The sequence below is a fragment of the Colossoma macropomum genome, unplaced genomic scaffold (assembly GCF_904425465.1).
Source record: "Colossoma macropomum unplaced genomic scaffold, Colossoma_macropomum, whole genome shotgun sequence".
Taxonomy (NCBI): Eukaryota; Metazoa; Chordata; class Actinopteri; order Characiformes; family Serrasalmidae; genus Colossoma; species Colossoma macropomum.
In genome coordinates this window covers 29,607,681-29,624,065 of record NW_023494810.1, presented here as the reverse complement: position 1 = coordinate 29,624,065, position 16,385 = coordinate 29,607,681, and the positions used below count along the sequence as shown (strand labels likewise).

The following is a 16,385-nucleotide window of genomic DNA, read 5'->3' as shown; positions in this document are numbered from 1 at the left end:
AAGACTGATCTTACCTTAACCAAGCCCGAAATGTATTGTAATGTAGTGGCCATTCCTGTGTGTGTTTCAACTCTCCTAGTTTGTTTTTCCTGCGTGCGCTTTGGGACGCGCTCAGGATGTTCTTCATCTGCTATCTTGGTCTTCATCTCAAAGCTGATTCTGTTCTGGCTCTAGAGTGTTTCTGCTTGCTCTGTGTTTGTCCTATCTGTGATTGTATTGTCTGCGCTGAATGTCATATCCGACTTGTTATTTCAGCAACATGGCTTTGTTTGTCGTTGATGTGTGATTATTTGGAGGCCTTCACAAACTTTTTTTCCTGGGAAACACGAGCATTCCTGACTGTTGACTGGAATGTTTTGTAGGGGAACTGACAAACCGAGTGTTCATGTAAACTCAGGTTGGCGCAGATGAAAACAAATGACAGTGACATTTGTGATGTTTCAGGGTTTTTTAAACAGTTTAAACAGTTGTAGATTGGGGTTTCTTGGAAGTTCACACTCATCTCTTCACACTCATTTTGGTTAGGACAGTACAACATTGGAAACGTACAACCCCATTTCCAAAAAAGTTGGGACGCTGTGCAGATTGTAAATAAAAATAGAATGCAATGATGTGCAAATCGTGTAAACCATATATTTAAAGGAAAATACTACAAAGACAACATAGCCAGTGTTGAAACTGCAGGCAGGTCAGTTTCGCACCCAGACTCTTTTACTACAGAGTCGTGCTGTTGTAAAACATGCAGAATGTGGTTTGACATTGTCTTGCGGAAATAATCAAGACCTTCCCTGAAAAAGATGTTGTCTGGATGGTGGCATATGTTGCCAAAGCATGTATATATCGTTCAGCATTAATCGTGCCTTCACAGATGTGCACGTCACCCATGCCGTGTGCACTAATGCTCCCCCATACCATCATGAATACTGGCTTTTGAACTGTGTACTGATAACAAGCTAAGTGGTCTTTAGCCCGGAGGACACAGTGTCCATGATTTCCAAAAACAATTTCAAATTTTGATTTGTTGGACCACAGGACACTTTTTCACTTTACCTCAGTCCATTTTAATTGAGCTCGGGCCCAGAGAAGGTGGCAGCATTTCTGGATCCTGTGTTTTAGAGTTTTAACCTATTTTTTTGGATGCAGCGGCAAGCTGTTTTCACAGACAGTGATTTTCAGAGGTGTTTCTGAGGTCATGTGGTGATTTCCACTGCAGAATCATACCTGTTTTTAATGCAGTGCCGCTTGAGGGCCCAAAGATCATGTCCAGCAAATACTGTTTTTTGGCCTTGTCCCTTGCATACAGAGATTTCTCCAGATTCTCTGACTCTTTTAATGATATTATGTACCATACGTGATGAAAAGCAAAAGTTCTGTGCTATTTTACGTTGATAAACGCTATTCTTGAACTTTCGCACTATTTGCTCATGCAGTCTTTCACAGAGTGATGAACCCCTCCTGATCTTTACTTCTGAAAGACTCAGCCTCTCTGGGATGCTTTTTTGTACCCAGTCATGTTACTAACCTGTTGTCAATCAACCACCAGGTGTGTTTTTTTAGCATTACACAACTTTACCAGCCTTTTGTCGCCCCCATTCCAACTTTTTTGGGACGTGTTGTTGGCATCAAATTCAAAATGGGTGTATATTTTTCAAAAAACAATCAAATTTTGCACTTTCAACATTTAAAATATGTTATCTTTGATGAAATATAGGGTTTAAATGATTTGCACATCATTGCATTTTGTTTTTATTTACATTTTGCACAACATCCCAACTTCTTTGGAAATGGGGTTGTAGAAAGTACTTACATTACTAGAAACACTCATACAAACCATTTTCTATAACCCTACTTTCGTTGTGGACACTGGGTTTTAGTGATAGCATTCTTTTAAACTGCTTCCTCAGTGCTGAATAATTCACTGTGGCATCTTTGAGGATGAGTGTGATTTAGTTGTTGCTAATGTTGTGTGAGTGTTTGAGAGTCTGTAGGCTGAGGCTGTAGTGCTTGTTGCTAACCAGTTTGATATTTCTTCTCATCATTATTATATTATACATGAATGTTGTTTGTAACTTTCAGGGTCCCTGGGCTGAAGCGATGATGAACAGTGCGATGGAAAAAGGGCAGTGGGTGTTCTTTCAAAACTGCCACCTTGCGCCCAGCTGGATGCCCTCTTTAGAGAGACTCATCGAGAATATTGACCCTGACAAGGTCAGCTGTACCACACACACACACACACATATATACATAGCCCCCTTTCACCCTGTTCTTCACTGGTCAGTACCCCCATAGGACCACCACAGAGCAGGTATTTTTTGGGTGGTGGATCATTCTCAGCACTGCAGTAACACTGACGTGGTGGTTGCGTGTTAGTGTGGGTTGCGCTGGTACGAGTGGATCAGACACAGCAGTGCTGCTGGAGTTTTTAAACACTGTGTCCGCTCACTGTCCACTCTATTAGACACTCCTATTATGTTAGTCGATCTTCTAGGTGTAAAGTTAGAGATGATAGCTCACCTGTTGCTGCACAGTTTGTGTCTAGTCCTTCATCAGCGGTCAACAGGACGCTGTTGGCTGGACATTTTTGTTGGTGGACTATTCTTAGTCCAGCGGTGACACTTTTTCTGAATGACCTGTTGCTCTCATTATTTTAACACTTTTCTTTCTTAGCTCCACCTTTCTCTCCATTATCAATTTATCCGTCCAAATTGTGAGGTCAAATCACAAATGCTGTAGCATCGTTGACTCAACTAGCTTGCGAGCTCGTTCTACTTACTGCACGGCACCATTTATTGCGCTCATAGCCTACCACTTTAATAAATCATCGCTGTACAAAGAAAAACAAGTATCTCCAAAATAGTAACTTTACGGGAGGACAATAACTTTCTTTACTTTCAATGTAAGTTATTGGAAGGAAATTTTGTTCTAAGCAATTTTGGAGCATTTCTGTTGGCCAAATCATTAAATATTCACACAATGTTTGACAGCTGCTGAGCTCAAATAACGCAGAAAAGTAAAAATCGCAAAAAAATGGAGATGCATGTTTTGCATCTCACTGGACAGCGATGAAATAAGAAGTTGTGCCTAACTATGATTTTATCAGAGAATGTGTAATGAGGAGAATTGGCTCAAGTAATATCTTTTGGTTTTCTCAGATGCTTGAGTGAGCTTTTGTGTAAAATCATAGTTTGTAAGTGTTTAAACTTGCAAAATTTGCAGAGAAAAATGCACAAGTTTGTAATATATCACAAAATCAACTCTGCTGTTATATTTTCAAGCCTTTTGAGCTTCAGTTTTAGGACTTTCTAACATGTCCAATCTACGTTCATGATGTCAGTGAGCGTGAACCGTTTTACTCGGCCAGTGAGCTCAGCAGTCTCACCAAACGGTCAGTAGTAGTGATGCTAGTGCCCTACGGCCCAAAACCTGTGTGCTGCAGAAAATTAGAAATATATTAGCAAGTTTTTTTTCCTTCATTTTTTTAAAATGGAATACATCTCTCTACTTTCCAAAATTAAAAGAGGGTCCCTCACAAATGGTTAAAAACAAGTTTCATTTTTCCACTTTTAGCCGTTTAGCTCCATTAACTCGTCTATTGAGGTTGCAGTCATGTTTCTGATATAATGGGAGAAATAGGAAGTGGCCAGCCTTCCCTTAAAACAGCTCAGATTTGATCACAACTAGGGCTGAGAGAGTTGTAGTCATGTGGGAATCGAGAGTCAACTTCAAAGCTTTGCACTCGATTTCACAAGTTTGCCAGTTTGTTTAAGTTTGCCAGCACATGTTGATCACACGTGTGCTGATGTTGATCACTTTGGAGCAGGGATCTCAAACTACCCACCCGTGGGCAACATCTGGCTGGCGAGACAGCTTCACATGGCCATCACATAATTACAGTTTATCCTTGGGGCCAAATACTTACACTTGATGAGTAGATTTGTTTCACGCACGAGAGACTGTGGCTGCTTACCAAGCATGCTATTTAAAATCAGCTTAGGTTGTTGATTACAATGTTAAAAGCAAAAATAGAGCACTGCATGCAAAAGGAACCATTCGAACTAAAACCTGAACACTGAGCGAGCATGACTGTAATTTATCTATGACTAACGTAGCTATTATTCTAATTTAGACCGTTAGTTAAATGTGTCCTCATTGATTCATTCACGACATAGTGGTGCACACAGAACTTCAGAGTTCAGAAATGAACTGACAAATGAATGGAAGATGGTTCTGCAGATTAAGAGAATGTGTTGTATATGCTTCTAAATAGAACCTTTTTGAAAACTGCCTATATAGCACCAAAAAGGGTTCTTCTTTTGTTACAATGTCAAGCTTGTAACAAAAAAGAACCCTTTTTGGTGCTATATAGAACCATTTTCAAAAAGGTTTTATATAGAACCATATGCAACACATTCTCCATCAACCTGAAGAATCATTCCACCATGCAAAGAACCATTTAAGCATGAAATGGTTTTAAATAGAACCATTCTCTTTCTTAAAGAACCCTTGAAGGACCATCTTTTTTAAGAATGTGCTTATAGCAGATTGGACCAAAAACACAAACCTTTGAAGCCATTCAAGTACCATATTCTGTTTTATTTAGCAGTTTTACAGTCAGTGAATCATCCAGTAAATACCTCAGTGTAAAGCCTAACACTGAATATTAACCGTTAGCTGTCTTTTAGTCTGTTTAGACTGCTGTGTTTTAGCCTTGTTTTAAGAAAATAAGTTGTCAGACCCTCATTTTGAACAAAACTGGGTTCTTACTTCATCAATCATTACACTTGGTGGTCCATGTGAGCAGCAGAAGAGTCCATTCACAGTAGCATTCAGTCCATTAGCAGAGCAGCTAGACATTTGTTTAATTGCAGAGCTAAATGCACCCAAATTCCCCAGACTGCACCGAGAGCTCCCCCTCATATCAGTCTTTTGTGCATAGCCATGTATTTGTCTGTCTTTGTTTATCCAGCTATCGTGTCTGATTTTGTATGAATGTTTGTGCATCTCAGGTCCATCGGGATTTCCGTCTGTGGCTGACCAGCCTCCCTAGCAACAAGTTCCCCGTGTCCATCTTACAGAATGGCTCCAAAATGACCATCGAGCCACCACGGGGCATCAAGGCCAACCTGCTCAAAACCTACCTGAGCCTAAACGATGACTTCATCAACTCCTGCTCCAAGGTGCTGTGGACGCATACAACACCATAGAAGATTGTAATTTACACAGATCCCCCCTCTCACTGCACATGTAGTCTATCAGCCAAGAAATGTTCAGTGTCTGAAGTTTTACTCCACACTATCGCTTTAAAGCCTTATGCATGAGACCCTTTATGTAAACTAAGGTAAACTGAGCTCATTTGTTTACTTCTTGTGATGTTTTTCGCTGGTAAACAGCTCAGTAAAATAAATGCAGCGAGATGCATCTGATCATCTCTCTCTTGTTCATGTTTTTCTTCTCTGTCTGTCTCTCTCTTTCTTTCTCTCTGTCTTTTTCTGTATGTCTCTCTAACTCTCTCTGTTTGTCTCACTTTCTCTGTCTCTGCCTCTGTCTGTTTCTCTTTGCCTCTCTCTGCTTCTCTCCCTCTATCTCATTCTTTCTCTGTCTGTCTGTCTCTTTCTTTCTCTCTCTTTCTGTCTCTCTCTTTCTCTCTCTTTCTCTTCCCTTCCCCTCCTCCTTCTCTCTCCCTCTCTCTCTCCCTTTCTCTCTCTCTCTCTCTCTCTCTCTCTCTCTCTCTCTCTCTCTCTCTCTCTCTCTCTGTCTCACAGACTGCAGAGTTTAAGTCTCTGTTGATGTCTCTGTGTATGTTCCACGGAAACGCTATTGAGCGCAGGAAGTTTGGCCCGCTGGGCTTCAACATCCCCTACGAGTTTACAGACGGAGACCTGCGCATCTGCATCAGCCAGCTCAAGATGTTCCTCGACGAGTACCAGGACGTCCCTTACAAGGCATACAAACACACAGAGACTTGCATATGCACATACACATAACTGTCATGAAGAATATTTTATTCAACAATAACTCATACAGTGTAGATGTGCACATAAAAAACAAGACACTTGAAGGTGTTTGAGAATTTTTATTCAATACATCAAGTATTTTAGGGAACAAAAAGAAGTAATAATTATCTATAGTAATTTCTTGTCAAGTTAATGGCCTCAAATACGAGCCTTTCTTCGTTTTCAGGGCTGTACAGCTTTCTTGGGTATTTTAGAATCATCTACATCTCTGATCATCATTTTCAACACATTTTAAATTTACTGTAGGAACACTTCGCCCAAAATGAAAAGTGTAACCATCACTGCATTTGCTTGTTTGCATCCTGCTACGGTGCCACAGTAGTCTCCTGTGGTGAGAGTGGGAAAACCCCCTTGAAGGTGGGAGGAAACTGTAACTTCTTTGGGGTGGATTTTTTGCAGAAGGAAGGCAAGATAGCTAATGTTACTGCTTGGAAGCTGAATATCTTATTGCTGTTGTATAACTGCAGTAATTGTCTTCACATCATCCAACCAGTGGAAGGAATAGACTATTCAAATGACAGAAGGACAACAAGCTCACAAGATAGCTACCTGGCTAGATAACCTACCTCAGTTTGGCTTTTCTCTGGCTGAAAGGATAGAAAAGTGCCTCTGTTTTGTGGTGAATCACTGTTTTCTGTAGGATTTTGTGAGATGACCCAGGTAAGAGGTAAACTAATGCTAGCATGGTTGTATTTATTAGCCTATAGATCAGTAACTACACTCAAACAAGATGGTTCTTCAAGGGTTCTATAATAAAGGGAATGGTTCTGTATAGAACCATGAACACTCAACAAACTCTTTGCCTGATTAAAGGGTTCCTTGCATTGTGAAAGGGCTCCTCAGATTGATGGAGAGTGTGTCTTATATGGTTCTATATAGATTCTTATTGAAGAAGGTTCTATTTAGCACCAAAAAGGGTTCTTATATTGTCACAGGCTTGACATCATAACAACAGTGAACCTTTTTGGTGTTACATAGAACCATTTTCAAAAAAGTTCTGTATAGAACCATTTATATACAGCACATTCTCTGTCAATCTGAAGAACTGTTTAACGATGCAAATGACCCTTTAATCGTGGAAAGGGTTCTTTGGGTGTTCATGGTTCTATACAGAACCATTTTCTTTACTAAGGAAATCGAAAACCTTGGAGAACCAAGAAGTTTTTAAGAATGTAGCAATAAGGATTGGTTGACACCACAGAGATTCCCAGGGGTTGTTCGATGTATGTGTGTAATGCATGCTGGGTATTGTAGTGAGAGAACACTGAAAAATGAAAACATGAAAACAATATAAAATTGTGAATTCTGAATTCTGTCAAATTGAGGGATAAAATGCTGCATAACAGAAAACTGCATAGCACATCAAATAACATAATAAAATAAAATGATAGTTTAAGAAAAATTCTTGTTTCTTCCTTCTCCATAGCAACATGCAGCCAGATTTAGAAGAGACAGAATTTGGTTTATGAGAAACAAACAGGGCAGAAATACTCAGCATACCTGTTTGCTCAGAGCGATGTGACTATCATACCAGAGAGCAAAAACATGCAAAAACAAATAACAACACATACAAAGAGACCAAAAATCTTTCTGTTTCTTAGGCTTTTTGAATGTTGCCATCTTTACTTTGCATGTGACTTTGCTGTTAATAAATTAAGCTAAACTGCTCTTTAGGTGCTGAAATACACTGCTGGGGAGATCAACTATGGTGGTCGTGTAACAGATGACTGGGACCGCCGCTGCATCATGAACGTGTTGGAGGATTTCTACTGTCCAGCAGTGCTAAACCTGGACCACATCTACTCCCCCTCCGGAGAGTACCGGCAGATCAGCACTGAACTGGACCTCAAGGTGATTGTCCAGCACCAGCTAACATTTACTTTACGTTTATACACTCAGTTGCCACTTTGTTAGAAATCCCGATCTTGTACTACCCATAATCGGCCAATTTATTAGAAACAACACCCTTGTACTTCCAAACTGACCTCTTAATTAGAAACACCTATGTTGTCCTTCTACTCACTGGCCTCTTTATCAGAAACACTTACCTTGTATTTCCACTCACTGGCCACTTTATTTGAAACACCTACCTTGTATTTCCACACACTGATAACCTTAGAAACACCCACCTTGTGCTTCCACTCACTGACCACTTTATTAGAAACAGCTACGTTGTACTTCCACTCACTGCTCACTTTATAAGTAACACCTTCCCTGTGCTTCCACTTACTGGCCACTTCATTAGAAACACCTACCTTGTATTTCCACTCACTGGTCATTTCGTGAGCTCCACAGTATATCACCCCATTCGTCACTGGTCATTTTCTGTGAATATAAGTGTATTTAAATGGTATGGCAAAACAGTATAGCCAAAAAAATAATAAAAAAGTAGTAATGTTAGGTTAGCTTGACTGATGTTTCGCATCAAACTCTGAGGTGTAGTAGATTTGCAGGGGAACATTTAAGGGGTTTCTTTACTACTAAAATGTGTGATATAAGTGTTCTGTGGTGGCTGTTTGTGCAGGGCTATCTGTCATATATCCGAGGTTTACCCATTAACGACTCGCCCGAAATCTTTGGCCTGCACGACAACGCCAACATCAGCTTCGCCCAGAATGAAACATTTGCTCTGCTGGGAGCCGTTCTCCAGCTGCAGCCCAGAGCAGCATCCAGCGGGGGAAAGGCCAGGGAGGAGGTACTGAACAAGCTGGGGGTCATGCACTGGGTCATATTTAAAATGCCTGGCTTTGGACAGTATACAGTTCAAGTCAAAAGTCAGGACACACCTGACTGAATGTATGTTTTGCTTTATCTTAAAGACATTTTGGTCTGAAGGCTTTAAACGCTTGAGATTTGTTTCTAATACAAATATTCAAGTGAAGTCGATGCCTATGTGTGAATTTATTTCCAAAACATAAAAATCAAGAGAATGCCAAAGCTGCATCAATGCAAAGGGGGGCTACTTTGAAGAATCTTTGATTAGAATTCAAATTTTGATTCGTTTAACACTTTTTTGGGTCATTTCATACATAAAAGTCTTTATGTAAAAGTCTCTATATCTATGAATATAAATATCCAGCTTTTGCTTGGGATTTTATGTGAATGTGATTTTAATAGGCCCATGTCATGGAAAATAGTATTTTCTTGACTTTTCTGAAATAAAAGAGTTTGATTTAGTCTGTAAACATTGTGAAAGTTTCAAAATGTACATTCACCCAGACCACACAGTCCATATGTGCAAACTATGCTGCTAAAACAAGCAATTTCTAATTCACTGTTTTTGTGATGTCACTAAAACCAGTGCATTGGCATATATTCTTCAGTTGGCAGTTTAGCCCTACCCATTTATACTGAATGAAAAGCTTGGACTGCTTTTTGAATGAGGCGTAATACAGGGCAGCCAATCAGAACAGCTGTCATTTATATATCAGTCTTAAAGGCACAGTAACGAAAACAACCTGTTTGATTACAAAGAATAAAGAGAGGTTGAAAAATGGTCATGTAAAAATAAACTTTGACTGTTTTGTACCTAATCCCACACAAACGCCCTGAGTAACCGTCTGTGGGAAGAAAGTAAAGTACAAGAAAAATGCCCTTAAAGGGATCACTTGTGGGTTTGTTTTTGTTTTTTTTATGTAGGTCTTTGTTTATTCGTGAAACAAATCAGGTCTTAAAACAAATAGGCTTCCTTTAATTACCCAACCTTAATTAAAGTTGTAATTTTGGAGTGATCTTCAGTTAGAAAGTTGCTCCACAAAATCTGAGTGACGAAGTAAGGAAAGAAAAAAGTGTGAAGTTGCTTCATCTGCTCTCCCTGCAGATAGTGGAGGAGATTGTGGCAGGAATTGTGGAGAAAATTCCCAACCCCATCAACGTGCAGGAAGTCACTACCAAATATCCAGTGATGTATGAAGAGTCTATGAACACTGTCCTGATTCAAGAGGTTATCAGGTGTGTGCACACATGTTCACTATATAAAAGTTAACACTCGTGTTTTTAAATTAAATTTCAATTACTCACTGACCAGTGTAGCCCCTCAGATTAAAGCCCACTGACATATAAACAGATCCATACTGCACAACCAGAACTACTGACCAATACAGCCCCTCAGATTAAAGCTTACTGACACATAAACAGCTCCTTACTGCACAACCGGAACTGCTGACCAGTGCAGTCCCTCAGATTAAAGCCTACTGACATATAAACAGCTCCTTATTGAGATTAAAAAACACTGTTTGCCATAATCCCTCTCTCCCTCTCTCTCTCTCTCTCTCTCTCTCTCTCTCTTTGTCTCTCTTTTTTCTGTCAGGTATAATAAGTTGTTAGCAGTGATCTCTCAGAGTCTCAGTGATCTAGTGAAGGCTCTGAAAGGTTTGGTGGTGATGTCATCAGAGCTGGAGCTGATGGCCAACAGCCTGTTCATCAACGCCGTTCCAGAAATGTGGAAGGCCAAGGCAAGAATCTGTCCTCCTCACCCTTTATCAGCCTCTCTCTCTCTCTGTCTGTCTCTCTCTCGCTTAATCCTTCTTGTTAGATAGCTTGAAAGGCTGGAACATTTATTGAATGTGTGAAATTCTTCTTGTTAAGAATTCCTAAAACATGTAGTGTGTGGGAATGGGAGTAAATGAACAATATTTTATTAACCCTTAGATGTCTATTTAGAGTTACTAATGTTGTTTTGCAACACTATTTACTCTTCAATTACATAATTAATTCTCCCGAGCAGCACAACTGTCCAAGCGTTGACCCTGAGCCCAAAATGCGCTATGGATTGAGTTTAGAATCAGCAGTTTCAGTAGAAGTTCATTGCAAGTTTTGATTGAGCTACAAGTGAGAAATCATCACTATAAAATTAAAACCAAAAATGTACACTGTGTAAACATTATGGCACATTTTATGTTGTATTTTTTTTTCCAATATGTTATGAAAATGTGCACTAAAATTAGCCGAAAAAGGTGCCTGTAGAGTATGTATTAACCTATTTTCTCCCAGAAAATCAACAAAACGTCATTTGACCAGGGGTGTTCAAACTTGCATACAACTATATATATGTATTTATGTGTGTGTATATATATATATATATATATATATATATATATATATATATATATAGTAACGAAGGAGGCTTTGAGGCAGGATGCAAGTGCGAGTTGCTTTTAATTAAAGGAGGTTCAAAGTCCAAAAACACAGAGCCAGTGGTGAGTGGAACAGATAAATCCATGACAAAACAAAGTAAACCAACACTACACAAGAGACCACAGCAGGGTATATAGACACAATGCAAGACACTGGGACTGAGCAAACACAGGGGTATAAATACCAACAGAAAACGAGAAACACCTGAGACCAATAAGAGGCCGGGGCAGGGAGACAAAGAACAGGTGAAGACAGGGCAGGACAAGGGAGGAGCCAACATAACAACAAAAGCACATGTCAAAAGAAAACAAAATCACATGGCAGATAAACAAAAACACAGTACTAGGAAACCAAGAAAAAGGCAAAAACACAGAAAGACCAGGCGAAAGAGTGAACAGATGTTACATATATATATGAACATATGTGTGTGTGTGTCTTTTTTTTTTAATTTCATTTAAATTTATTTCAGTTTTATTTTACTGTTTGCTTTTCATTCTTTCATTAAATGATGATGCACCTATAACCCTGACCTTTCTGCACAAAGATTATTCTTTACCCGGCAGGCGTACCCGTCTCTGAAGCCGCTGGCGTCCTGGGTGTCGGACCTGGTGCAGCGGATCGGTTTCCTGAAGGGCTGGATCTCCAATGGGATTCCTGCTGTGTTCTGGATCAGCGGATTCTTCTTCCCGCAGGCCTTCCTGACTGGCACGCTGCAAAACTTTGCCCGCCGCTCCGTCCTCTCCATCGACACCATCAGCTTTGGCTTTAAGGTCTAGTAGCAACCCTTTAATCACTTCAAACCTGAAGAGTCTATGGGTTTGTATGTGGGTCCATACTTCTCCCCACTTCTCCCCACTTCTCCCCACTCTCCCCACAGTACACCTTTAGTTCATAGTAGTCATTACAAAAAGCTTAGGGATCTAAGGTTCTGAAGTCAATAACACCATCATATAGTGAGTTTAAAAAGTCACTTAGAGGAATAGTTAAATTAAAATGCTGCAAATTTGTTCAGCCAAGACATGTTTGATATCTGACCTGTGCTTCTTTAGTTTACAACGGGAGATGCTAGGCCACCGTTGCTAACAAACGCTGGACGTACACTACATGACTTTTAAAGCTTAACAGATTTCTAAAAATGAGAGCATCACAAACTTCACATCAGTTTGTAACAGAATTTCTTGTCTTTTTTTCATGATTGCGCTCACACTGGACGACAAGGCAAAGGGAGAGTATAACACATCTAATGAGTTTGGGCTACGAATAACAACTCAAACTCCCAGATCTCCTCAGAGAACACAAGACACAGACAGAGCTGCACTTACTGGACCTGTTTGTGCTTTTATGCACAGGATTAAATCAGGTCAATTTGATTTTTCACCAAACTGTTCTTTTCACAAGGGTGGCACGTGTCGCCTCACAGCAAGAGGGTCCTGGGTTTGATTCCCCAGTCGGGTAACCAGGGTCCTTTCTTTGTGGGTTTGCATGTTCTCCCTGTGTCTGCGTGGGTTTCCTCCCACAGTCTAAAGACATGCAGTGTTGGAGATATCAAATTGCCCCTAGGTGAGCGTGTGAATGTCTATGTTTGTGTGTCTCTGCCCTGTGATGGACTGGCGACCTGCCAAGGGTGTTTTCTGCCCAACAAGCACTGGGATAGGCTCCAGCACCCCCTTCTACCAGCTTAGAAGATGAATGAAGTAATGTTTCTTTCACTGTTCCATTTAGAACATGACACTGTAGTTCTAGAGCTACACATTGCAGAAATTCAACATTGTCTCGTAATTTTAAATGTGCATACGCCAACTTTAAAAGTGAAAAGTACTCACGATGTTAATGGCCAGTTTAGCAGCCATCACTTCATATAAAATCTAACAAAATGACCATAATTTCTACAAATCCCACAAGACATTTATCATATTGTTATATTAATTTGAATTTGGGTTACCTGGAGTTAGTACTTACTGAGTTATTCATAGTAGTTATTGGTTAATAAACCTTAAAGTGGGAGATTATAACACATCTTCCTTCTATACAGTGAAATGTAGTATCAGGGAGGGTCTCTGAGCTAGCTGAGCATTTCACTCCATGGTAGGTGGGGACGGTGAGAGGAATAGGCTCTTGTTATCCAGGATATCGGACCAGAGAACATAATTCTCACATCACAAGACTGAACTGTTTGTAACAAAATCTTAAATTGTTCCTTTAAAGTTTCCATTTCTCTCAAGGAAACATTGTTACTACCCACATGAAGGAAAAGAACATCCTCTGCATGTTTTTTTTTTAAGTAAAGTAGGACTCTGAGAGTTAAAATCATGGACCTGTGCTCTAGGAAAGCACTCTACAACATTATCAACCTTAATATCCATAGTGATAATGTCACCCACAACCAAAGCTAGTAGTGGAGGCTCAACACTGCCAATGATAACATCCAGCTAATCAAGCACAGCAGATGGTTTGCAGTCATTGAAATTTGGTTCAGGCAATAGAGGAGATTCCTCTGTTCCTTTAACTGTTCCATTTAGAATATAACAGTGCTGTTCTAGCTATAATTCTAGAGCTACACATTTCTCTGCATTGCGAATTTGAAATGTGCGTAAGCCTACCTGAAAAGTGAAAAGTACGAAATGGTTAGTGGTTGGTTTAGCAGCCATCACTTCATATGAAATCTAATAAAATCTCTTTTGCTTGTTTAAATTCCCACATATTCCTCGTGACATCTAATATATAATATAACATATTACTACAGACCTGGTACACCTGGAGTTCCATCCTCATTCCACTTGTTTCAGTTTGCCTGTAGTAGAATATAAATATTTGACTGTTATTTTTAACAGCATAATGATGCCTTAAACCTATCCATGCTCCGCCCACAAACACATACACTATAACTGTTGCAAGGTTGGACAACCTTTAAAGCATTGGTCAAAATTCCATTAAGTTCAATGAGAAATAATAGCACACAACTCAGTTTTTTGTGAAAATGTTTAAATTATTCACATTGAATCTCCATAGTGTTTGTTTAGAGCTGCTAGATAATGTTTCCAAATTAAACTATTATGCAACTAATTTGCATAACAGAAACCCCCCTAATCTACCCTAACAGAGACCTTTCACACACGTACAAAACGAGCATCATTTGAAGTTAATAATGCACTCTAACTTTAAATGTTTTGATGAAATCTGAATACATTTGTGCTACAGTTTCTTATGGGGTTAAATGGGATTCTTGCCTGTTTTTGTAAAGCTTGTCCAACCTAGCAACAGTTGCTATGAAAGAAAGCATTTGTGGGCAGAGAATGGATAGGTTTACCATGGTTATATACATATTATGACCATAAAACAAATCACAGAGAGAATTTGTAAGTGTAGAATTAAAAGTGGAAGTATTGATTATGGTTATTGACGTCAGCCAAATGTGGTTATGGTCTTAAATATTTTTGTGTGCCATATATCCATGTCATGTTCTCAAAGTGAGTTTATGACTGTGAGATCAGTTTTTAACCCTTTAAATTCCAAACACCGCTTAATAGTAGTTAGTGAGTTATTCGTAGTAGTTGTTGTAATAAACCTTAAAGTCAACATGAATGAGAAATCAGATCACATTTTCCTTCTGTACTGTGACGTATTTCTGAGTGAAATGTGGTATCAGGGAGGGCCTCTGAGCTAGCTGAGCATTTTCGCTCCATGATAGGTGGGAGTGGTGGGAGGTATAGGCTCTTTTATCAGTGGTATCAGACCAGAGAACGTAATTCCCTTATCAAAAGTCTGAAGTGTTCATAATGAAATCTTAAAGTGTTCTTTAAAATTTCCATTTCTCTCAAAGGAAAGATCATTAAGGACCCCCATGGACAATAAGAGTATCTGCATGTTTTTTTTTTGAAGTAAAGTAGGAATCTAAGAGTTAATTTCATGTACCTGTGAACCAGTAAAGCACTCTACAACAACATTATCAGCTTAATATCCCTGGCGATAGAGTCACCCACAACCAAAGCCTACTACTCCAGCTCATTAAGCACATGAGATGGTTCACAATCACTGAAATTAGGTTCGGGCAACAGAGGAGAAAGGTACTGTGTTTCTTTCTCTGGAATATGAAGGCATTGCTACAGTTTAGGGAACAGTTGCCATTACTGGCATGGTTCAGTCCACTCGTGGAACCTGGAACAGGCATAACAGAGACCCAGGTTGCTCAAATGAATCAACTGAATGTGGGTGCATATAAAGAACAAGATCTACTAAGAGAAACATTCACAAGCAGCACACTGAAGGTACATTATATGGCCAGATGTATGTGGACACCCCTCTTAATTACTGAGTTCAGGTGGTTCAGCCACACCCATTGCTGACAGATGCACAATATCAAGCACATAGCCATACAATCTTCATAGACAAACACTGGCAGTGGAATGGGTCGTACTGAAGAACTTAGTGACTTTAAACATGGCATCGTCATAGGATGCCACCTTTGCCCCACGTTGGTTTGTGAAATTTCTGCCCTGCTAGATCTGCTCTGGTCATCTGCAAGTGTTATTATTGTGAAATGGAAGCATCTCGGAGCGACAACAAAGCAGTAGACCACAAAAGCCCGGGAATGTGGAGTGCTGATGCCGGTAGCATATAAAATTGTCTGTCCTCCGTTGCATCACTACAGAGTTCCAAACTGCATCTGGAATCAACATCAGCACAAGAACTGTGTGTCCAGAGCTTCATGAAATGGGTTTCCACGGCCGAGCTGCTGCACACAAGCCTAAGCTCACTATGAGCAGTGCCAAGCGTCGGTTGGAGGGGTGTAAAGCTGCCGCCACTGCACTGTTGAGCAGTGGAAACTTTCTCTAGAGTGATGATTCATGCTTCACCAACTAGCAGTCTGATGGACGAATTCGGGTTTTGTGGAGAACGCTGCCTTCTGGAATGAATAGCGCCAGCACTGAAGCTTGGTGGAGGAGGGATAATGGTCTGGGCTATTTTTCAGTGACCCTTAGTTCCAGTGAAGGGTGATGTTAATGCTACAGCAGACATTTTGGACAATTATATGCTTCCAAATTTGTGGCAACAGTTTGGGGAAAACCCTTTCCTGTTCCAGCATGACTGAGCTCCTGTGCACAAAGTGAGCTCCATAAAGACATGGTTTGACAAGTTTGGTGTGGAGGAACTCCAGTGGCCTGCACAGAGCTCTGACCTCAACTGCACTGGGCACCATTGGGATGACTTGTAACGCTGAGTGCAATCCAGGTCTTT

At 40.1% G+C, this 16,385-nt stretch overlaps 1 protein-coding gene across 1 annotated transcript in view; it reads left to right on the top strand.

Moving 5' to 3' along the window:
- Nucleotides 1-16,385, top strand: part of dnah1 (dynein, axonemal, heavy chain 1) — an 81,894-nt gene that overhangs the window by 63,117 nt on the left and 2,392 nt on the right. The window contains 7 exon segments of the mRNA XM_036559949.1: nt 2,077-2,215; nt 5,770-5,942; nt 7,689-7,865; nt 8,539-8,709; nt 9,835-9,965; nt 10,324-10,444; nt 11,714-11,920. Coding sequence (XP_036415842.1) covers nt 2,077-2,215; nt 5,770-5,942; nt 7,689-7,865; nt 8,539-8,709; nt 9,835-9,965; nt 10,324-10,444; nt 11,714-11,920 — 1,119 coding nt within the window.